The following is a 22811-nucleotide window of genomic DNA, read 5'->3' as shown; positions in this document are numbered from 1 at the left end:
GAGGAGAGGGGGGCACTGGAGAGGAGAGGGGGGCACTGGGGAGGAGCAGGGGCACCACAGGGGAGGAGAGGGGGGCACACTGGGGAGGACGAGGGGGGCACTGGGGAGGAGAGGGGGGCACTGGGGAGGAGAGGGGGGCACTGGGGAGGAGAGGGGGCCACAGGGGAGGAGAGGGGGCCACAGGGAGGAGCGGGGCCACTGGGGACGAGAGGGGGCACTGGGAGGAGAGGGGGCACTGGGGAGGAGAGGGGGGCACTGGGGAGGAGGAGGGGCACTGGGAGGAGAGGGGGCACTGGAGAGGAGAGGGGGGCACTGGGGAGGAGCAGGGGCACCACAGGGAGGAGAGGGTGGCACACTGGGGAGGAGAGGGGGGCACTGGGGAGGAGAGGGGGCACTGGGGAGGAGAGGGGGGCACTGGGGAGGAGAGGGGGGCACTGGGGCAGGAGAGGGGGGCACTGGGGAGGAGAGGGGGGCACTGGGAGGAGAGGGGGCCACTGGGGACGAGAGGGGGCACTGGGGAGGAGAGGGGGCACTGGGGAGGAGAGGGGCACTGGGGATGGAGTGTAGGGGGAGGGGATGGGCACTGGGGAGGAGAGGGGGCCACTGGGGAGGAGAGGGGGCCACTGGGGAGGAGAGGGGGCCACTGGGGAGGAGAGGGGGCCACTGGGGAGGAGAAGGAGCCACTGGGGAGGAGAGGGGGTGTAGGGGAGGAGAGGGTGCACTGGGGAGGGGGAGTAGGGGAGGGGAGAGGACGTACCGGGACGGGCGACAGTGGAGGAGGGGAAATCGGAGTGAATTAGGTTCCAGTTACTGACGGTATTGCTCCGGTCTCGCCTCAGGAATCCAGGATCCCTGAAGACTGGAATCGGCGGTTCATCCTCAGTTTCCATGTGGCCACTGACGAGATCAGCATCTTCGAACCTCCACTTCGCAACTCAGGCAGAATAGGAGGGAAAGTTTTATCAAAGATAAGAATTCCCAAACCAGGAAGCAATGCAGAAAGTCCAGAATTTTACACTGCCAGAGACCTCGCCATCTGCTCAGTTGTAGAAGGTACGTTACAACAGGAGAGTGTGAGCGAGCACGCCCAGCGCGAGTGCGAGCGAGCACGCCCAGCGCGAGTGCGAGCGAGCACGCCCAGCACGAGTGTCAAGCAAGGACACACTGACCGTTCCCCCTCACACCGGACACACTGACCGTTCCCCCCTCACACCGGACACACTGACCGTTCCCCCTCACACCGGACACACTGACCGTTCCCCCTCTCGGACACACTGACCGTTCCCCCCACACCGGACACACTGACCGTTCCCCCTCACACCGGACACACTGACCGTTCCCCCTCACACCGGACACACTGACCGTTCCCCCTCACACCGGACACACTGACCGTTCCCCCTCACACCGGACACACTGACCGTTCCCCCTCTCGGACACACTGACCGTTCCCCCTCTCGGACACACTGACCGTTCCCCCTCACACCGGACACACTGACCGTTCCCTCTCACACCGGACACACTGACCGTTCCCCCTCACACCGGACACACTGACCGTTCCCACTGACCGTTCCCCCTCACACCGGACACACTGACCGTTCCCACTGGTGATTTGAGCTCTCTCTTTCCAAATGTTCAGTCATCTCCTCCTTATTGATTGATTCCAGCAACTTCCCCACCGCAGAGGTCAAGCTGACCGGTCTATGGCTTTACTTTTCCCGCCTCTCCTGTTTTGCTTAGGGACGTCACATTAGCGTGTTTCCAATCCGGTGTGACTCTTCCAGAATCCGGGAATTCTGAAATATCATAACCAATGCATCCTCTATCTTCGCTGCCACTTCCATCAACGCCATCGGGTCCTGGACTTATCTCCCTTTAATCCCATTAGTTTCCCTCGTGATGGTTATTGCATTAAGTGCAGCTTTTGGAAACTTTTTATTATCCTCTACCGTGAAGACAGATGCCCAAGTATTGGTTCCGAGCCTGCGCCATCTCGGTGTTCCGCATTGTTACCTCACCAGTCTCGTCTCTGAAGGGCCAACATTTACTTTACCTATTCTCTTCCTCTTTATATACTTATGGAAACTTTTGGCATCAGTGTTTATGTTTTCTACTAGTTCCCCTTCTGTTAATTGATTCTATTTTTAGTACCTTTTAGCTTCCCCGTAAACTTCTCCCAATCCTCCAGCTTACCAGTGAACAGTACATATGCAGGGAAACTGGACATGCAGATCAGAGAAAAGAATAGATGGTAACGATGAGAAACTGAGGTTCGAGTGGAGCACAAACTGCTAATAATGATCTTTATTAGTGTCACACATAGGCTTACATTATCACTGCAGGAGGCCATTCGGCCCATTGAGTCTGCACCGGCCCCTGGAAAGAGCTCCCCACCCAAGCTCACACCTCCACCCTATCCCCATAACCCCAACTAACTTTATTTTGGACACTAAGTGCAATTTATCACGGCCAATCCACCTAACCTGCACATCTTTGGACTGTGGGAGAAAACCCACGTACACACGAGGAGAACGTGCAGACTCTGCACAGTCACCTGAGGCCAGCATTGAACCCGGGTCCCTGGTGCTGTGAGGCAGCAGTGCTAACCACTGTGACACCCATGCTTGGGGGTGTCTCTGTGCTGTACATCCACATTGTGCTATGTATGTAACGTCCCTGATGTTGTATTTCCGATATGTGTTCTCAGCTTTGCCCAAATCCTTCCCTCCAGTCTCTGAATCTATATTTCTCACTCTAGTCCTCGGGTGCCGTTTCATCATCACTGATGCTGATGAGTATGTTTATAAATACCTGGAAGGAAATGCTGCAGCATTCCCCAGCGAGACTCTGGACACATTCCGCCACAAAGCCCAGGAAAGGAAGACCAAACTGGTGCAGGAGTCGCTGACAGCCCAACAGGAGAAGCTGGAGCAGACAACTGGGTCAGTCCTTTCAGCCTTCATTTCCCGTTTCATCTCCTTCTGTAAACTCGGCTATACTTGCCCCAACAACTTCAACTGGCAATCAGCTCTTCCAATCATGGAGCTTGATCCTGTCCTCATTCTTTTCCCATGTGTACCCAACTCAGTTCAAGCCACATAGCCCATTGTGGCTGGAAAACGGGCAGAGCCAGAGTTAGATCTTTCCCTCTGCCTGAGGTCACTGACAGCCAATATCTCAGCTAGTTGAATGTGCCGAGGTGGCTGGAATGTTTTAACTGACTGGAGCAGTAATGCTCTGAGTGCGGAGATGGCTGTGCCCCCATCACTGACAGTAATAAAGTCCCTCCCTCACCCCCAAAAACTGATTATTCCTTCTCCCCAGCGGTAATCAACCCCCCCTACCCATCAGCATCAGAATAAACCCCTAACTACAAATCTTGCTTTCTCTTTCTCCAGCTCGGTGTTGTTTTGTGACCCAGAACCTGCTGCCATGGAGACGAGCGTTGCCATGGTGCCATTAGAATGTACACAGTTCCTCGACTCCAGACCATCAGAATCACCGTCCAAGAGAGATATTGTTCCACCTCAATCCCAGGGGAATATCCAGATGCTGCAGAATCAGGGAGATATCTGTCCACCACTATTCCAAGGAAATATCCCAACACCACAGAATCAGGGAGATATCAGTGTCCTGCAGTCCCAGGGAGGTATCTATCCACCGCAGTCCCAGGGAGGTATCTGTCCACCGCAGTCCCAGGGAGGTATCTGTCCACCGCAGTCCCAGGGAGGTATCTGTCCACCGCAGTCCCAGGGAGGTATCTGTCCACCGCAGTCCCAGGGAGGTATCTATCCACCGCAGTCTCAGGGAGGTATCTGTCCACCACTGTAGCAGGGAGATACCGTTCCAGCGAGGTATCTGACAACCACAGTATACCCATGCACTGCATTGTGTACCAGATCCCCAAGGTCAACATACATACAAGAATCTTAAATGTTAATGTCAGAGGAAGTGCTGTAATTGAGAGCACATTACAATTCCAATAAAGTAACATTTCAAACACTTGCTGCAGCCTCTTGCATTGTGACTGCCCTCTCTCAGTAAAATCAGGTCTCAACACCCTCCGCCTACTCCCACAACGGTCAGACAACCGACCCGTCCAGTGTAAGAGTCCCAATCTCTGCTGGAAGGGGTCACAGCATTGACCCCTCCTCTCAGTAACCCCCTTCCCCGGAGCCTCTCCAACAGCAGCCTGAATGTTTGGAGTTAAACACACAATGTTTAATGTGCACCTTTATTTACAGTTGTGCTGACAATTTACACGATTGCAGCCCCTAGATTGGGGTCAGTAAGGGTTATGGGAATAACACTCGCCATCATCTACCAATCACCTTTCTGACCGGATGGTGTGGGTAGAGCAGAAAATCACGTGATCTGAGGCAACTTCACCCAGCACCGGCCCTTCCTCCCCAGGGAGGCGACACAATCATCATCACGGAGTGTATAGCTGGTGTGCAGACCCCACCTCGGGTCGATGCTGGTGAGCTGCTATAAGTCAGGTCGGATGGCAGTGACTGGTAACTCGGACTGTTTTCATATTCCTGTCAACCAAGGATTGGGTAAAGGAGAGGCTTGGGCAACGCGTGATGGTCCTGTGGTTGAATAGCTTGCTGACACTGGAAGATGGAACACCAAAGCTCAGAGGCAGTGAGGGGAGCAGGAATAGTGAGGGGAGCCGAGGCAGTGAGGGTTTGGGGGGAGCAGGCGTAGTGAGGGGAGCCGAGGCAGCGAGGGTTTGGGGGGAGCAGGGGGAGTTGTGAAGGGAGCCGGGGCAGCGAGGGTTTGGGGGGAGTGAGGAGCTGTGAGGGGAGCCGGGGCAGCGAGGGTTTGGGGGGAGTGAGGGGAGCGGAGGCAGTGAAGGTTTGGGGGGAGCAGGGGGAGTTGTGAGGGGAGCCAGGGCAGCGAGGGTTTGGGGGGGAGTGAGGGGAGCTGTGAGGGGGAGCGGAGGCAGCGAGGGTTTGGGGGGAGTGAGGGGAGCTGTGAGGGGAGCGGAGGCAGCGAGGGTTTGGGGGGAGTGAGGGGAGCCGGAGCTGTGAGGGGAGCGGAGGCAGTGAGGGAGTGGGGGGGGGAGTCGGGGCAGCAAGGGTTTGGGGGGAGTGAGGGGAGCGGAGGCAGTGAGGGAGTGGGGGGGGGAGTCGGGGCAGCAAGGGTTTGGGAGGAGTGAGGGGAGTCGGGGCAGCGAGGGTTTGGGGGGAGTGAGGGGAGTCGGGGCAGCGAGGGTTTGGGGGGAGTGAGGGGAGCGGAGGCAGTGAGGGAGTGGGGGGGGAGTCGGGGCAGCAAGGGTTTGGGGGGAGTGAGGGGAGTTGTGAGGGGAGCCGAGGCAGTGAGGGTTTGGGGGGGAGTGAGGGGAGCTGTGAGGGGAGCGGAGGCAGTGAGGGAGTGGGGGGGGGGGGGGGGAGTCGGGGCAGCAAGGGTTTGGGGGGAGTGAGGGGAGTTGTGAGGGGAGCCGAGGCAGTGAGGGTTTGGGGGGAGTGAGGGGAGCCGGGGCAGCGAGGGTTTGGGGGGAGTGAGGGGAGCTGTGAGGGGAGCCGGGGCAGCGAGTGTCTGGGGGGAGTGAGGGGAGTCGGGGCAGCGAGGGTTTGGGGGGAGTGAGGGGAGCCGGGGCAGCGAGGGTTTGGGGGGAGTGAGGGGAGCGGAGGCAGTGAGGGAGTGGGGGGAGTGAGGGGAGCCGGGGCAGCGAGGGTTTGGGGGGAGTGAGGGGAGCTGTGAGGGGAGCCGGGGCAGCGAGGGTTTGGGGGGAATGAGGGGATCCGGGGCAGCAAGGGTTTGGGGGGTGTGAGGGGAGCCGAGGCAGCGAGGGTTTGGGGGGAGCAGGGGGAGCTGTGAGGGGAGCGAGGGGAGCCGGGGCAGCGAGGGTTTGGGGGGAGCAGGGGGAGCTGTGAGGGGATCCGGGGCAGCGAGGGTTTGGGGGGAGTGAGGGGAGCTGTGAGGGGAGCCGAGGCAGCGAGGGTTTGGGGGGAGCAGGGGGAGCTGTGAGGGGAGCCGGGGCAGCGAGGGTTTGGGGGGAGTGAGGGGAGCCGGGGCAGCGAGGGTTTGGGGGGGAGCAGGGGGAGCTGTGAGGGGATCCGGGGCAGCGAGGGTTTGGGGGGAGTGAGGGGAGCTGTGAGGGGAGCCGGGGCAGCGAGGGTTTGGGGGGAGCAGGGGGAGCTGTGAGGGGAGCGGGGGCAGCGAGGGTTTGGGGGGAATGAGGGGATCCGGGGCAGCAAGGGTTTGGGGGGAGTGAGGGGAGCTGTGAGGGGAGCCGAGGCAGCGAGGGGAGTGAGGGGAGCTGTGAGGGGAGCCGAGGCAGCGAGGGTTTGGGGGGAGCAGGGGGAGCTGTGAGGGGAGCGAGGGGATCCGGGGCAGCGAGGGTTTGGGGGGGAGCAGGGGGAGCTGTGAGGGGATCCGGGGCAGCGAGGGTTTGGGGGGAGTGAGGGGAGCCGGGGCAGCGAGGGTTTGGGGGGAGCAGGGGGAGCTGTGAGGGGAGCGGGGGCAGCGAGGGTCTGGGGGAGGATGAAGCTGTGTGGAGATTGCGAGGTGATTCCTCGGGGTAGGAGTGATGTGACTGTTGCAGTTTAGGGGGATTTGGTTTTGCGAGCTCGCGGTGATGCTCCATTCTCGGATTTAATCAAACCGTTCTCATGGTGACCTGAGAGAGAAAGAGGAGATGTTACTGAGAGCCCAGACCCCAAAACCCAACTGACCCCCAAACCGTCACATCCTCCCTCACTGGCCCCACACCCTCCCCTCGTCACTGACCCCACACCCTCCCCTCGTCACTGACCCCACACCCTCCCCTCGTCACTGACCCCACACCCTCCCCACCTCACTGACCCCTGACCCCACACCCTCCCCACCTCACTGACCCCTGACCCCACACCCTCCCCACCTCACTGACCCCTGACCCCACACCCTCCCCACTTCACTGACCCCACACCCTCACCACGTCACTGACCCCACACCCTCCCCCTCACACTGACCCCACCTCACTGACCCCTGACCCCACATCCTCCCCACCTCACCGACCCCACACCCTCCCCATCACTCACCTGGTTCCCGGCGTATAACCCGCCCCCTCGCTGCCACCACTCCTGTGATCTTCCTGCGAGCCGCCTGCTCCGCGCGGAACTCTCTCCACCGTCGCAACTGGAAGTTAATGAATCGCCACATCATCCAGGCTTGGGTCGTGCACACAGTTGCTAGGATACCGAGCCTGGGACCGGAGAAAGAAGTGGCACAGTAAGAGGCCACATTGATCGGAGATCATCACTCGTAACTGGACAGATGGAGGGAGGAGGGAGGTGGACAGTGTGTGACTGGCAGTGAATGAGCGATAGAAAGAGAGACCCAACAATGAAAAATTGCTCAAGTACGTCCTGTCCTACAGGCAGGTTCGAGATTTGGCTAGGAAGGAGATACAGAGTTTCCCGGAGGAACCGGCCTCCACATTGCTGGAGGAGGTGCTGACGATAGGGGGACTGGAGAAGGGGGTAGTGTCAGCGGTGTACAGAGCTATTCTGGAAGAGGATAAGGCACCACTGGAAGGGATCAAAGCAAAGTGGGAGGAAGAGCTGGGAGAGGTTATAGAGGAGGGGGTCTGGTGTGAGGTGCTCCGGAGAGTGAATGTTCCACCTCATGTGCGAGGTTGGGGCTGATACAGCTGAAGGTGGTATATAGAGCACACCTCACGAGGGTGAGGATGAGCCGATTCTTTGAAGGAGTAGAGGATGTGTGTGAGCGTTGCGGGGGGGGGGGGGCCCGCGAATCACGTTCATATGTTTTGGTCCTGTCCCAAGCTAGAGGATTACCGGAAGGAGGTGTTTAGGGTAATTTCCAAGGTGGTGCGTGTGAAACTGGACCCGGGTCCCCGGGAGGCCATATTCGGGGTGTCGGACCAGCCAGGGTTGGAAACGGGAGCGGAGGCAGATATCATAGCCTTCGCCTCGTTGATCGCCCGAAGGCGGATCCTGCTGGGATGGAGAGCAGCCTCTCCACCCAGTGCCCTGGCGTGGCGGGGGGACCTGTTGGAATACTTGACCCTTGAGAAGGTTAAGTTTGAACTGAGGGGAAGGATGGAGGGTTCTACAAGTCATGGGCACTATTCATTGTGCACTTTCAACAACTGGATAACATCAAACGTTAGTTGGGGGGGGGGGGGGGGGATGTATTAAGGGTGACTATGGGTAATCCCGGATTCTTTTTTTGTCATTTGTTTATGTAAACATGCGGGCTAATGTTTGGGGTTTGGTGGGAGGATGGGATCGTTGTTGTTGATTTGGGCTGGTTTAGCACACTGGGCTAAATCGCTGGCTTTGAAAGCAGACCAAGGCGGCAGCACGGTTCGAATCCCGTACCAGCCTCCCCGAACAGGCGCCGGAATGTGGCGACTAGGGGCTTTTCACAGTAACTTCATTGAAGCCTATTCGTGACAAAAAGCGATTTTCATTTCATTTGGGGATTGACATATTTGTTGCTGATTGTTTATTGTTGGTGGATGTAAATTCGGGAGAAAATGTGAAAAAGGAAATTTTTTTTTTTTTTAAAAGTACGTCCTGTCCTCAAAAGGGAGGCTTAATCTAATCTGACCAATTGGCAGCCCATCGGTCCACTCCCCATCAGCAATAAAGTGATGGAAGGAGTCATCAACAATGCTATCAAGCGGCACTCTCTCAGCAATAACCTGCTCACTGATACTTCCCCAGTTCCACCAGGAACACTCAGCTCTTCACCGCATTACAGTCTACATTCAAACATGGAGTAAAGAATTGGACTTGAGGCGAGAGGGACAGCCCTCAGCCACCAAAGCAGCATTTGACTGAGTGTGGCATCAAAGAGCTCGAACAAACCTGGAGTCAATGGGAATCTGGGGGAGTCTCTCCAGTGTTTGGAGTTATACCTGGCACAGAGGAAGATGGTCGTTGCTGGATGTTTTTTTAAATTCACTCATGGGCTGTGGGTGTCACAGGCTGTGCCAGCATTTACTGCCCATCCCTTGTTGCCCTTTAGAGGCAGGTAAGAGTCACCACATTGCTGTGGGTCTGGAGTCACGTGTAGGCCAGGCCAGGTGAGGACGGCAGATTTCCTTCCCTAAAGGACATTAGTGAACCAGATGGGTTTTTACAACAATCAGCAATGGTTCCATGGTCATCGTTAGACTTTTAATTCAAGATTTTTATTGAATTCCAATTGGACCATCTGCCCTGGTGGGATTGGAACCCAGGGCCTCAGAGCGTTATTCTGGCTCTCTGGATAACCAGACCAACGACAACACCATCACGCCACTGCCTCCCGAGTCAGTCAACTTAATCCTGGGACATCCCTGCAGGAGTTCCTCAGGGTCGTGTCCTCGGCCCCAACCATCTTCAGCTGCTTCATCAATGACCTCCCTTCCATCATAAGGTCAGAAGTGGGGATGTTTGCGGATGACTGCACAATGTTCAGCAACATTCGCGACTCCTCAGACACTGAAGCAGTCCCTGTCCAAATGCAGCAAGACCTGGACAATATCCAGGCTCGGGGCTGACAAGTGGCAAGTTACATTCGCACCACACAAGTGCCCGGCAATGACCATCTCCTATAAGAGAGGAGCTAACCACCGCCCCTTGACATTCAATGGCATCACCATCGCTGAAACCCCACAATCAACATCCTGGGGGTTACCACTGACTAAGATCGGAAATGTATTATCCATATTAATACTGTGGCTACCAGGGCAGGTCAGAGGCTGGGAATCCTGTAGCGAGTAACCCACCTCCTGCCCCCCAGATATTTCAGCGTGGAGAAGACACAAGTCAGGAGTGTAATGGAATACTCTCCACTTGCCTGGATGACTGCAGCTCCAAGCAACACGCAAGAAAGATGACACCATCCACGGCAATGCAGCCCTGTGATTGGCACCCATACCACAGACATTCATTCCCTCTCCCAGGGGCACATACTGGCAGGACTGCCATTGGGTTAAAATCCTGGAACTCCATCCCCAACAGCACAGTGGGTGTACCTACACATCGGCCTGCAGCGGTTCAGGAAGGCAGCTCACCACCACTTTCTGAAGGGCAACTAACAATGGGCAACAAATGCTGTCTAACCAGCAAGGCCCACATCCAATGAACAAATATAAAAACGGACAGTGAGGAGTATTGAGAGAGGTAGATTCAAGAGAAACTGACAGAGTAAGGGAGACCGAGCGAGAGGGAGGGACATTGAGAGAGACTGAAACGTGAACTCACCGAATAGGGAGGGTGTTGAAGATTCCCCTTTCTATGTCAAAGATCTGATGTTCGACACGGGAGAGACCGAATCCCACGACCAGCACAGCCAGAGTCAGTGTCATTAGACGAGTGACAACAAAGATAACAGCCCAGGCACTAAAGCTGCTCAAAAGCAACGGAAACAGTGAAGAGAGAGAGTCCCATTGCAACATCCCGACCTGGCTCCTCCTCTCAGTCCCATTGCAACATCCCGACCTGGCTCCTCCTCCTCAGTCCCATTACAATATCCCTACCTGGCTCCTCCGCCTCAGTCCCATTGCAACATCACGACCTGGCTCCTCCGCTAAGTTGCATTGCAGCCCGACCTGGCTCCTTTTCTCACTCCCATTGGAACATCCCGACCTGGTTCCTCCTCCTCAGTCCCACTGCAACATCCCGACCTGGCTCCTCCTCCTCAGTCCCACTGCAACATACCGACCTGGCTCCTCCTCCTCAGTCCCATTGGAACACCCCGGCCTGGCTCCTTTTCTCACTCCCATTGGAACATCCCGACGACCTGGCTCCTCCTCCTCAGTCCCATTACAACATACCGACCTGGCTCCTCCTCCTCAGTCCCATTGCAACATCCCTACCTGGCTCCTGCTCTCAGTCCCATTGCAGTATCCCTACCTGGCTCCTCCTCCTCAGTCCCATTGCAACAACCCGACCTGGCTCCTCCTCAGTCCCACTGCAACATCCCGACCTGGCTCCTCCTCACTCCCACTGCAACATCCCAACCTGGCTCCTCCACTCAGTCCCATTGCAACATCCCTACATGGCTCCTCCTCAGTCCCACTGCAACATCCCGACCTGGCTCCTCCTCACTTCCACTGCAACATCCCAACCTGGCTCCTCCACTCAGTCCCATTGCAACATCCCTACCTGGCTCCTCCTCTCAGTCCCATTGCAACATCCCGACCTGGCTCCTCCACTCAGTCCCACTGCAACATCGCTACCTGGATTCTCCTCTCAGTCCCATTGCAACATCCCTACCTGGCTCCTCCGCCTCAGTCCCATTGCAACATCACGACCTGGCTCCTCCGCTAAGTTGCATTGCAGCCCGACCTGGCTCCTTTTCTCACTCCCATTGGAACATCCCGACCTAGTTCCTCCTCCTCAGTCCCACTGCAACATCCCGACCTGGCTCCTCCTCCTCAGTCCCACTGCAACATACCGACCTGGCTCCTCCTCCTCAGTCCCATTGGAACACCCCGGCCTGGCTCCTTTTCTCACTCCCATTGGAACATCCCGACGACCTGGCTCCTCCTCCTCAGTCCCATTACAACATACCGACCTGGCTCCTCCTCCTCAGTCCCATTGCAACATCCCTATCTGGCTCCTGCTCTCAGTCCCATTGCAGTATCCCTACCTGGCTCCTCCTCCTCCTCAGTCCCATTGCAACAACCCGACCTGGCTCCTCCTCAGTCCCACTGCAACATCCCGACCTGGCTCCTCCTCACTCCCACTGCAACATCCCAACCTGGCTCCTCCACTCAGTCCCATTGCAACATCCCTACCTGGCTCCTCCTCAGTCCCACTGCAACATCCCGACCTGGCTCCTCCTCACTCCCACTGCAACATCCCAACCTGGCTCCTCCACTCAGTCCCATTGCAACATCCCTACCTGGCTCCTCCTCTCAGTCCCATTGCAACATCCCGACCTGGCTCCTCCACTCAGTCCCACTGCAACATCGCTACCTGGATTCTCCTCTCAGTCCCATTGCAACATCCCTACCTGGCTCCTCCTCTCAATCCCATTGCAACATCCCAACCTGGCTCCTCTCAGTCCCACTGCAACATCGCTACCTAGCTCCTCCTCCTCAGTCCCATTGCAACGTCCCGACCTGGCTCCTCCTCACTCCCATTGCAACACCCGACATGGCTCCTTCTCCTCAGTCTCACTGCAACATCCCAACCTGGCTCCTCCTCTCAGTCCCACTGCAGCCTGACCTGGCTCCTCCTCGTCAGTCCCATTGCAACATCCCGACCTGGCTGCTCCTCTAACTCCCATTGCTGCCCGGCCTGGCTCCTCCTCCTCAGTCCCATTGCAACATCCTGACCAGGCTCCTCCTCCTCAGTCCCATTGCAACATACCTACCTGGCTCCTCCTCTCAGGCCCAATGCAACATACCGACCTGGCTCCTCCTCCTCAGTCCCATTGCAACATCCCGACCTGACTCCTCCTCTCAGTCCCACTGCAACATAACGACCTGGCTCCTCCTCCTCAGTCCCATTGCTACATCCCTACCTGGCTCCTCCTCCTCAGTCCCATTGCAATATCCCTACCTGGCTCCTCCTCCTCAGTCCCATTGCAACATCCCGACCTGGCTCCTCCTCAGTCCCACTGCAACATCCCGACCTGGCTCCTCCTCACTCCCACTGCAACATTCCAACCTGGCTCCTCCACTCAGTCCCATTGCAACATCCGTACCTGGCTCCTCCTCTCAGTCCCATTGCAACATCACGACCTGGCTCCTCCTCTCAGTCCCACTGCAACATCGCTACCTGGCTCCTCCTCCTCAATCCCATTGCAACATCCCGACCTGGCTCCTCCTCAGTCCCACTGCAACATCCCAACCTGGCTCCTCCACTCAGTCCCATTGCAACATCCCTACCTGGCTTCTCCTCTCAGACCCATTGCAACATCCCAACCTGGCTCCTCCACTCAGTCCTATTGCAACATCCCTACCTGGCTCCTCATCAGCCCCACTGCAACTTTGCGACCTGGCTCCTCCTCACTCCCATTGCAACACCCGACATGGCTCCTCCTCAGTCTCACTGCAACATCCGGACCTGGCTCCTCCTCAGTCTCATTGCAACATCCCAACATGGCTCCTCCTCTCAGTCCCACTGAAGCCTGACCTGGCTCCTCCTCGTCAGTCCCATTGCAACATCCTGACCTGGCTCCTCCTCCTCAGTCCCATTGCAACATCCCGACTTGGCTCCTCCTCTCAGTCCCACTGCAGCCTGACCTGGCTCCTCCTCAGTCCCATTGCAACATCCCGACCTGGCTCCTCCTCTCAGACCCACTGCAACATCCCGACCTGGCTCCTCCTTACTCCCATTGCAACATCCCGACTTGGCTCCTCCTCCTCAGTCCCACTGCAGCCCGGCCTCGCTCCTCCTCTCAGTCCCATTGCAACATCCTGACCTGGCTCCTCCTCCTCAGTCCCATTGCAACATCCTGACCTGGCCCCTTCTCCTCAGTCCCATTGCAACATCCCGACCAGGCTCCTCCTCCTCAGTCCCATTGCAACATACCGACCTGACTCCTTTTCTCACTCCCATTGGAACATCCCGACCTGGCTCCTCCTCTCAATTCTGCACTTATCTCACATTCAGAAGGCTGAAATCTTCAGTCCAGTGCTGCACGACTGGAGGGTCAGTACTGAGGGAGTGCTGCACTGTCAGAGGGTCAGTACTGAGGGAGTGCTGCACTGTCAGAGGGTCAGTACTGAGGGAGTGCCGCACTGTCAGGGGGTCAGTACTGAGGGAGTGCCGCACTGTCAGAGAGTCAGTACTGAGGGAGTGCCGCACTGTCAGAGGGTCAGTACTGAGGGAGTGCCGCACTGTCAGAGGGTCAGTACTGAGGGAGTGCTGCACTGTCAGAGAGTCAGTACTGAGGGAGTGCCGCACTGTCAGAGGGTCAGTACTGAGGGAGTGCCGCACTGTCAGAGGGTCAGTACTGAGGGAGTGCCGCACTGTCAGGGGGTCAGTACTGAGGGAGTGCCGCACTGTCAGAGAGTCAGTACTGAGGGAGTGCTGCACTGTCAGAGGGTCAGTGCTGAGGGAGTGCCGCACTGTCAGAGGGTCAGTACTGAGGGAGTGCCGCACTGTCAGAGGGTCAGTACTGAGGGAGTGCTGCACTGTCAGAGGGTCAGTACTGAGGGAGTGCTGCACTGTCAGAGGGTCAGTACTGAGGGAGTGCCGCACTGTCAGAGGGTCAGTACTGAGGGAGTGCCGCACTGTCAGAGGGTCAGTACTGAGGGAGTGCTGCACTGTCAGAGGGTCAGTACTGAGGGAGCGCCGCACTGTCAGAGGGTCAGTACTGAGGGAGCGCCGCACTGTCAGAGGGTCAGTACTGAGGGAGTGCCGCACTGTCAGAGGGTCAGTACTGAGGGAGTGCTGCACTGTCAGAGGGTCAGTACTGTGGGAGTGCTGCACTGTCAGAGGGTCAGTACTGAGGGAGTGCCGCACTGTCAGAGGGTCAGTACTGTGGGAGTGCCGCACTGTCAGCGGGTCAGTACTGAGGGAGTGCCGCACTGTCAGAGGGTCAGTACTGAGGGAGTGCTGCACTGTCAGAGGGTCAGTACTGAGGGAGTGCCGCACTGTCAGAGGGTCAGTACTGAGGGAGTGCCGCACTGTCAGAGAGTCAGTACTGAGGGAGTGCCGCACTGTCAGAGGGTCAGTACTGAGGGAGTGCCGCACTGTCAGAGGGTCAGTCCTGAGGGAGTGACGCACTGTCAGCGGGTTAGTACTGAGTGAGTGCCGCACTGTCAGCGGGTCAGTACTGAGGGAGTGCCGCACTGTCAGAGGGTCAGTACTGAGGGAGTGCAGCACTGTCAGAGGGTCAGTACTGAGGGAATGCCACACTGTCAGAGAGTCAGTACTGAGGGAGTGCCGCACTGTCAGAGGGTCAGTACTGAGGGAGTGCCGCACTGTGAGAGGGTCAGGACTGAGGGAGTGCCGCACTGTCAGAGGGTCAGTACTGAGGGAGTGCCGCACTGTCAGAGGGTCAGTACTGAGGGAGTGCCGCACTGTCAGAGGGTCAGTACTGAGGGAGTGCCGCACTGTCAGAGGGTCTGTACTGAGGGAGTGCCGCACTGTCAGAGGGTCAGTACTGAGGGAGTGCCGCACTGTCAGAGAGTCAGTACTGAGGGAGTGCCGCACTGTCAGAGGGTCAGTACTGAGGGAGTGCCGCACTGTCAGAGGGTCAGTCCTGAGGGAGTGACGCACTGTCAGAGGGTCAGTACTGAGAGAGTGCCGCACTGTCAGAGGGTCAGTCCTGAGGGAGTGCCGCACTGTCAGAGGGTCAGTACTGAGGGAGCGCCGCACTGTCAGAGCGTCAGTACTGAGGGAGTGCCGCACTGTCAGAGGGCCAGTACTGAGGGAGTGCCGCACTGTCAGAGGGTCAGTACTGAGGGAGTGCCGCACTGTCAGCGGGTCAGTACTGAGGGAGTGCCGCACTGTCAGAGGGTCAGTACTGAGGGAGTGCTGCACTGTCAGAGGGTCAGTACTAAGGGAGTGCCGCACTGTCAGAGGGTCAGTACTGAGGGAGTGCCGCACTGTCAGAGGGTCAGTACTGAGGGAGTGCCGCACTGTCAGAGGGTCAGTCCTGAGGGAGTGACGCACTGTCAGCGGGTTAGTACTGAGTGAGTGCCGCACTGTCAGCGGGTCAGTACTGAGGGAGTGCCGCACTGTCAGAGGGTCAGTACTGAGGTGGTGCAGCACTGTCAGAGGGTCAGTACTGAGGGAATGCTGCACTGTCAGAGAGTCAGTACTGAGGGAGTGCCGCACTGTCAGAGGGTCAGTACTGAGGGAGTGCTGCACTGTGAGAGGGTCAGGACTGAGGGAGTGCCGCACTGTCAGAGGGTCAGTACTGAGGGAGTGCCGCACTGTCAGAGGGTCAGTACTGAGGGAGTGCCGCACTGTCAGAGGGTCAGTACTGAGGGAGTGCCGCACTGTCAGAGGGTCAGTACTGAGGGAGTGCCGCACTGTCAGAGGGTCAGTACTGAGGGAGTGCTGCACTGTCAGAGAGTCAGTACTGAGGGAGTGCTGCACTGTGAGAGGGTCAGTACTGAGGGAGTGCCGCACTGTCAGAGGGTCAGTACTGAGGGAGTGCCGCACTGTCAGAGGGTCAGTACTGAGGGAGTGCCGCACTGTCAGAGGGTCAGTACTGAGGGAGTGCCGCACTGTCAGAGGGTCAGTACTGAGGGAGTGCCGCACTGTCAGAGGGTCAGTACTGAGGGAGTGCCGCACTGTCAGAGGGTCAGTACTGAGGGAGTGCTGCACTGTCAGAGAGTCAGTACTGAGGGAGTGCCGCACTGTCAGAGGGTCAGTACTGAGGGAGTGCCGCACTGTCAGAGGGTCAGTCCTGAGGGAGTGACACACTGTCAGAGGGTCAGTACTGAGAGAGTGCCGCACTGTCAGAGGGTCAGTCCTGAGGGAGTGCTGCACTGTCAGAGGATCAGTACTGAGGGAGTGCTGCACTGTCAGAGGGTCAGTACTGATGGAGTGCTGCACTGTCAGAGGGTCAGTACTGAGGGAGTGCTGCACTGTCAGAGGGTCAGTACTGAGGGAGTGCAGCACTGTCAGAGGGTCAGTACTGAGGGAGTGCCGCACTGTCAGAGGGTCAGTACTGAGGGAGTGCCGCACTGTCAGAGGGTCAGTACTGAGGGAGTGCTGCACTGTCAGAGGGTCAGTACTGAGGGAGTGCCGCACTGTCAGAGGGTCAGTACTGAGGAAGTGCTGCACTGTCAGAGGATCAGTACTGAGAGAGTGCTGCACTGTCAGAGGGTCTGTACTGAGGGAGTGTCGCACTGTCAGATGGTCAGTCCTGAGGGAGTGTCGCACTGTCAGAGGGTCAGTACTGAGGGAGTGCGGCACTGTCAGAGGGTCAGTACTGAGGGAGTGCCGCACTGTCAGAGGGTCAGTACTGAGGGAGAGCCGCACTGTCGAGAGGGTCAGTACTGAGGGAGTGCTGCATTGTCAGAGGCTCAGCACTGAGGGAGTGCCGCACTGTCAGAGGGTCAGTACTGAGGGAGTGCCGCACTGTCAGAGGGTCAGTACTGAGGAGTGCTGCACTGTCAGAGGGTCAGTACTGAGGGAGTGCTGCACTGTCAGAAGGTCAGTACTGAGGGAGTGCCGCACTGTCAGAGGGTCAGTACTGAGGGAGTGTCGCACTGTCAGAGGGTCAGTACTGAGGGAGTGCCGCACTGTCAGAGGGTCAGTACTGAGGGAGTGCTGCACTGTCAGAGGGTCAGTACTGAGGGAGAGCTGCACTGTCAGAGGGTCAGTACCGAGGGAGTGCTGCACTGTCAGAGGGTCAGTACTGAGGGAGTGTCGCACTGTCAGAGGGTCAGTACTGAGGGAGAGCTTGCACTGTCAGAGGGTCAGTACTGAGGGAGAGCCGCACTGTCAGAGGGGTCAGTACTGAGGGAGTGCCGCACTGTCAGAGGGTCAGTACTGAGGGAGTGCCGCACTGTCAGAGGGTCAGTACTGAGGGAGTGACGCACTGTCAGAGGGTCAGTACTGAGGGAGTGACGCACTGTCAGAGGGTCAGTACTGAGGGAGTGCCGCACTGTCAGAGGGTCAGTACTGAGGGAGTGCCGCACTGTCAGAGGGTCAGTACTGAGGGAGAGCCGCACTGTCAGAGGGTCAGTACCGAGGGAGTGACGCACTGTCAGAGGGTCAGTACTGAGGGAGTTGCCGCACTGTCAGAGGGTCAGTACTGAGGGAGCACCGCACTGTCAGAGGGTCAGTACTGAGGGAGTGCCGCACTGTCAGAGGGTCAGTACTGAGGGAGCACCGCACTGTCAGAGGGTCAGTCCTGAGGGAGTGCCGCACTGTCAGCGAGTCAGTACTGAGGGAGTGCTGCACTGTCAGAGGGTCAGTACTGAGGGAGTGCCGCACTGTCAGAGGGTCAGTACCGAGGGAGTGCCGCACTGTCAGAGGGTCAGTACTGAGGGAGTGCTGCACTGTCAGAGGGTCAGTACTGAGGGAGTGCCGCACTGTCAGAGGGTCAGTACTGAGGGAGTGCTGCACTGTCAGAGGGTCAGTACTGAGGGAGTGCGCACTGTCAGAGGGTCAGTACTGAGGGAGTGCCGCACTGTCAGAGGGTCAGCACTGAGGGAGTGACGCACAGCTGGAGCTGGATTCATCCTTTGCTTTCTCTCCCTCAATTTCTTGGAATAACAAAAATCTATCAATCTCAGACTTTAAATGAGATCTTTTCTCTTCTGCCCCACGGCCAGTCATGTGAATCAATTCCATACTTTCCTCGTATTGTGCCAGGGCCGTGCGATCCCATGCTCAGCAGCCCTCCGGAATAACCGCGCCCAGCTCAAACACATACTCACAACTTCTGCTGGTTTTCATTGATGAAGTAGAATAACCGTGCCACGTGAAACAGGAGCTCCGCCACGCTCTGTAACAGCAGCAACACCACTCCCAGCCGTGTCAAACTGAACACACACACACACAATTAGAATAAAGGCAGGTACAGCACAGGAACAGGCCCTTCGGCCCTCCAAGCCCTTGTCGATCATGATGCCAGAACAAAAATTAAACCTTCTGCCCTTACTCCGGTCCGTATCCTCTATTTCCTCTCTATTCATGGACCCATCCTGATGTCTCTGAAATGTTGCTAATGTGCTGTTTCCACCACATCCTCTGGCAGCGCGTTCCAGGCACCCACCACTCTGTGTGTGAAAAACTTACCCCACACATCTCCCTTAAACTTTCCCCCTCTCACCCTGAACCTGTGCCATGTGTAACTGACACTTCCACCCTGGGGGAAAGGCCTCTGACTATCCGCCCTGTCTATGCCTCTCATAGTTTTCATTTCATTTTTAATGTCATTTTGGAGACCTCTATCAGTACAACCTTCTCCGACAACCCCCATTTGGGCAGCACAGTGGTTAGCACAGTTGCTTCACAGCTCCAGGGTCCCGGGTTCGATTCCCGGCTTGGGTCACTGTCTGTGCGGAGTCTGCACGTTCTCCCGTGTCTGCGTGGGTTTCCTCCGGGTGCTCCGGTTTCCTCCCAGTCCCGAAAGACGGGCTGTTGGTGAATTGAACATTCTGAATTCTCCCTCTGTGTACCCGAACAGGCGCCGGAATGTGGCGACTAGGGGATTTTCACAGTAACTTCATCGCAGTGTTAATGTAAGCCTACTTGTGACAATAAAGATTATTCTGACCCATGGCCTTTCACCCTGCTGGCCTACCCTTTCACCCTGCGGTCCGCCCTCTGACCCATCGCCCTGTGGCTCCGCCCTCTGACTCTTCAGCCTGTGGACCCGCCCTCTAACCCTTAACCCTGCGACCCCACCCTCTGACCCATCGTCCTGCGGCCCCGCCCTCTGACCCTTCAGACTGCGGACCCGCCCTCTGACCCTTAACCCTGCGACCCCACCCTCTGACCCATCGGCTGCGGCCCCACCCTCTGACCCATCGTCCTGCGGCCCCGTCCTCTGACCCTTAGCTCTTACCCCGTGTACAAGTGTCAGTTTGATCCAAGCCAGTCTTACTTGAGAAGGTAAGCACCCGCAATGTGGAGGAGGTACAGCCCGATGTACTGCAGCTGCCGCACAATCTCCTCCTGCCAGAGAGACAAGAGAGCGTGAGAACACCATCACCGCCCCCAACCCCCGTCCGGGAACCCCCAACACCCTCCCGCTAACCCCCAACCCCGCTAACCCCCAACCCCGCTAACCCCCAACCCCCGCCCGCTAACCTTCAACCCCCTCCCGCTAACCCCCAACCCCCGCACGGGAACCCCCAACACCCTCCCGCTAACCCCCAACCCCCTCCCGCTAACCCCCAACCCCGCTAACCCACAACCCCCGCCCGGGAACCCCCAACCCCCGCCCGGGAACCCCCAACCCCCGCTAACCCCCTCCCGCTAACCCCCAACCCCGCTAACCCCCAACCCCCGCCCGGGAACCCCAACCCCCGCTAACCCCTAACCCCCTCCCGCTAACCCCCAACCCCCTCCCGCTAACCCCCAACCCCCTCCCGCTAACCCCCAACCCCCTCCCGCTAACCCCCAACCCCACTAACCCCCAACCCCGCTAACCCCCAACCCCGCTAACCCCCGCCCGGGAACCTCCAACCCCCGCTAACCCCTAACCCCCTCCCGCTAACCCCCAACCCCCTCCCGCTAACACCCCCAACCCCCTCCCGCTAACCCCCAACCCCCTCCCGCTAACCCCCAACCCCCGCCCGGGGAACCCCCAACCCCCGCCCGGGAACCCCCAACCCCCGCCCGGGAACCCCCAACCCCCGCCCGGGAACCCCCAACCCCCGCCCGGGAACCCCTAACCCCCTCCCGCTAACCCCCCAACCCCCTCCCGCTAACCCCCAACCCCCTCCCGCTAACCCCCCAACCCCCTCCCGCTAACCCCCAACCCCGCTAACACCCAACCCCCCACCCGGGAACCCCCAACCCTGCTAACCCCCAACCCCCGCCCGGGAACCACCAACCCCCGCTAACCCCCAACCCCCTCCCGCTAACCCCCAACCCCAACTAACACCCCAACCCCCTCCCGCTAACCCCCAACCCCTCCCGCTAACCCCAAACCCCAACTAACCCCCAACCCCCTCCGCTAACCCCCAACCCCGCTAACCCCCACCCCCGCTAATTGGGTAATGAACCAGGGCAAGTGATAGATTTGTTAGTGGGGGAGCATTTTGGAGATAGTGACCACAATTCTGTGACTTTCACTTTAGTAATGGAGAGGATAGGTGCGTGCAACAGGGCAAGGTTTAAAATTGGGGAAGGGTAAATACGATGTTGTCAGACAAGAATTGAAGTGCATAAGTTGGGAACATAGGCTGGCAGGGAAGGACACAAGTGAAATGTGGAACTTGTTCAAGGAACAGGTGCTACGTGTCCTTGATATGTATGTCCCTGTCAGGCAGGAAGAGATGGTCGAGTGAGGGAACCATGGTTGACAAGAGAGGTTGAATGTCTTGTTAAGAGGAAAAAAGTGACTTATGCAAGGCTGAGGAAACAAGGTTCAGACAGGGCATTGGAGGGATACAAGATAGCCAGGAGGGAACTGAAGAAAGGGATTAGGAGAGCTAAGAGAGGGCATGAACAATCTTTGGCGGGTAGGATCAAGGGAAAACCCCCAAGGCCTTTTACACATATGTGAGAAATATGAGAATGACTAGAGCGAGGGTAGGTCCGATCAAGGACAGTAGCGGGAGATTGTGTATTGAGTCTGAAGAGATAGGAGAGGTCTTGAATGAGTACTTTTCTTCTGTATTTACAAATGAGAGGGGCGATATTGTTGGAGAGGACAGTGTGAAACAGATTGGTAAGCTCGAGGAAATACTTGTTAGGAAGGAAGATGCGTTGGGCATTTTGAAAAACTTGAGGATAGACAAGTCCCCCGGGCCTGACGGGATATATCCAAGGATTCTATGGGAAGCAAGAGATGAAATTGCAGGGCCGTTGGCATTATCTTTTCGTCCTCACTGTCAACAGGGGTGGTACCAGGGGATTGGAGAGTGGCGAATGTCGTGCCCCTGTTCAAAAAAGGAACTAGGGATCACCCTGGGAATTACAGGCCAGTTAGTCTTACTTCGGTGGTAGGCAAAGTAATGGAAAGGGTACTGAAGGATAGGATTTCTGAGCATCTGGAAAGACACTGCTTGATTAGGGATAGTCAGCACGGATTTGTGAGGGGTAGGTCTTGCCTTTCAAATCTTATTGAATTCTTTGAGGAGGTGACCAAGCATGTGGATGAAGGTAAAGCAGTGGATGTAGTGTACATGGATTTTAGTAAGGCATTTGATAAAGTTCCCCATGTAGGCTTCTGCACAAAGTAAGGAGGCATGGGATAGGTGGGAAATTTGGCCAGTTGGATAACGAACTGGCTAACCGATAGAAGTCAGAGAGTGGTGGTGGATGGCAAATATTCAGCCTGGATCCCAGTTACCAGTGGTGTACCGCAGGGATCAGTTCTGGGTCCTCTGCTGTTTGTGATTTTCATTAATGACTTGGATGAGGGAGTTGAAGGGTGGGTCAGTAAATTTGAACACGATACGAAGATTGTTGGAGTTGTGGATAGTAAGGAGGGCTGTTTTCGGCTGCAAAGAGACATAGATAGGATGCAGAGCTGGGCTGAGAAGTGGCAGATGCAGTTTAACCCTGAAAAGTGTGAGGTTGTCCATTTTGGAAGGACAAATATGAATGCGAATACTGGGTTAACGGTAGAGTTCTTGGCATTGTGGAGGAGCAGAGAGACCTTGGTGTCTATGTTCATACATCTTTGAAAGTTGCCACTCAAGGTGGATAGAGCTGTGAAGAAGGCCTATGGTGTGCTCGCGTTCATTAACAGAGGGATTGAATTTAAGAGCCATGAGGTAATGATGCAGCTGTACAAAACTTTGGTAAGGCCACATTTGGAGTACTGTGTACAGTTCTGGTCGCCTCATTTTAGGAAGGCTGTGGAAGCTTTGGAAAAGGTGCAAAGAAGATTTACCAGGATGTTGCCTGGAATGGAGAGTAGGTCCACGAGGAAAGGTTGAGGGTGCTAGGCCATTTCTCATTAGAGCGGAGAAGGATGAGGGGCGACTTGATAGAGGTTTATAAGATGATCAGGGAATAGATAGAGTAGACAGTCAGAGACTTTTTCCCCAGGTGGAACACACCATTACAAGGGGACATAAATTTAAGGTGAAAGGTGGAAGATATAGGAGGGATATCAGAGGTAGGTTCTTTACCCAGAGAGTAGTGGGGGCATGGAATGCACTGCCTGTGGAAGTAGTTGAGTCGGAAACATTAGGGACCTTCAAGCAGCTGTTGGATAGGTACATGGATTACGGGAAAATGATATAGTGTAGATTTATTTGT

The 22811-nt window shown here is 57.0% G+C and overlaps 2 protein-coding genes across 2 annotated transcripts in view; one reads left to right on the top strand and one right to left on the bottom strand.

The window, feature by feature from the left end:
• The window catches only part of efhc1 (EF-hand domain (C-terminal) containing 1), a 152660-nt gene extending 148658 nt beyond the window's left edge, over positions 1–4002 (top strand). The window contains exons 8-10 of the mRNA XM_072509339.1: positions 840–1053; positions 2756–2939; positions 3396–4002. Coding sequence (XP_072365440.1) covers positions 840–1053; positions 2756–2939; positions 3396–3828 — 831 coding nt within the window. The 3' untranslated portion in view covers positions 3829–4002. The remainder of the gene's footprint in view (positions 1–839; positions 1054–2755; positions 2940–3395) is intronic.
• Positions 4003–6467: 2465 nt separating this feature from the next.
• LOC140428868 (translocating chain-associated membrane protein 2-like) overlaps positions 6468–22811 on the bottom strand; it is a 52613-nt gene continuing 36269 nt past the window's right edge. The window contains exons 7-11 of the mRNA XM_072515522.1: positions 19477–19547; positions 18305–18409; positions 10206–10349; positions 7026–7189; positions 6468–6625 (exon numbers count right to left, since the gene is read on the bottom strand). Of these exons, the coding sequence (XP_072371623.1) occupies positions 6552–6625; positions 7026–7189; positions 10206–10349; positions 18305–18409; positions 19477–19547 (558 nt within the window). The 3' untranslated portion in view covers positions 6468–6551. The remainder of the gene's footprint in view (positions 6626–7025; positions 7190–10205; positions 10350–18304; positions 18410–19476; positions 19548–22811) is intronic.

The sequence above is a fragment of the Scyliorhinus torazame genome, chromosome 1 (genome assembly GCF_047496885.1).
Source record: "Scyliorhinus torazame isolate Kashiwa2021f chromosome 1, sScyTor2.1, whole genome shotgun sequence".
NCBI classification, from domain to species: domain Eukaryota; kingdom Metazoa; phylum Chordata; class Chondrichthyes; order Carcharhiniformes; family Scyliorhinidae; genus Scyliorhinus; species Scyliorhinus torazame.
Note: the sequence above shows the minus strand (reverse complement) of the source record. Positions and strands in the feature narration are given on the sequence as shown.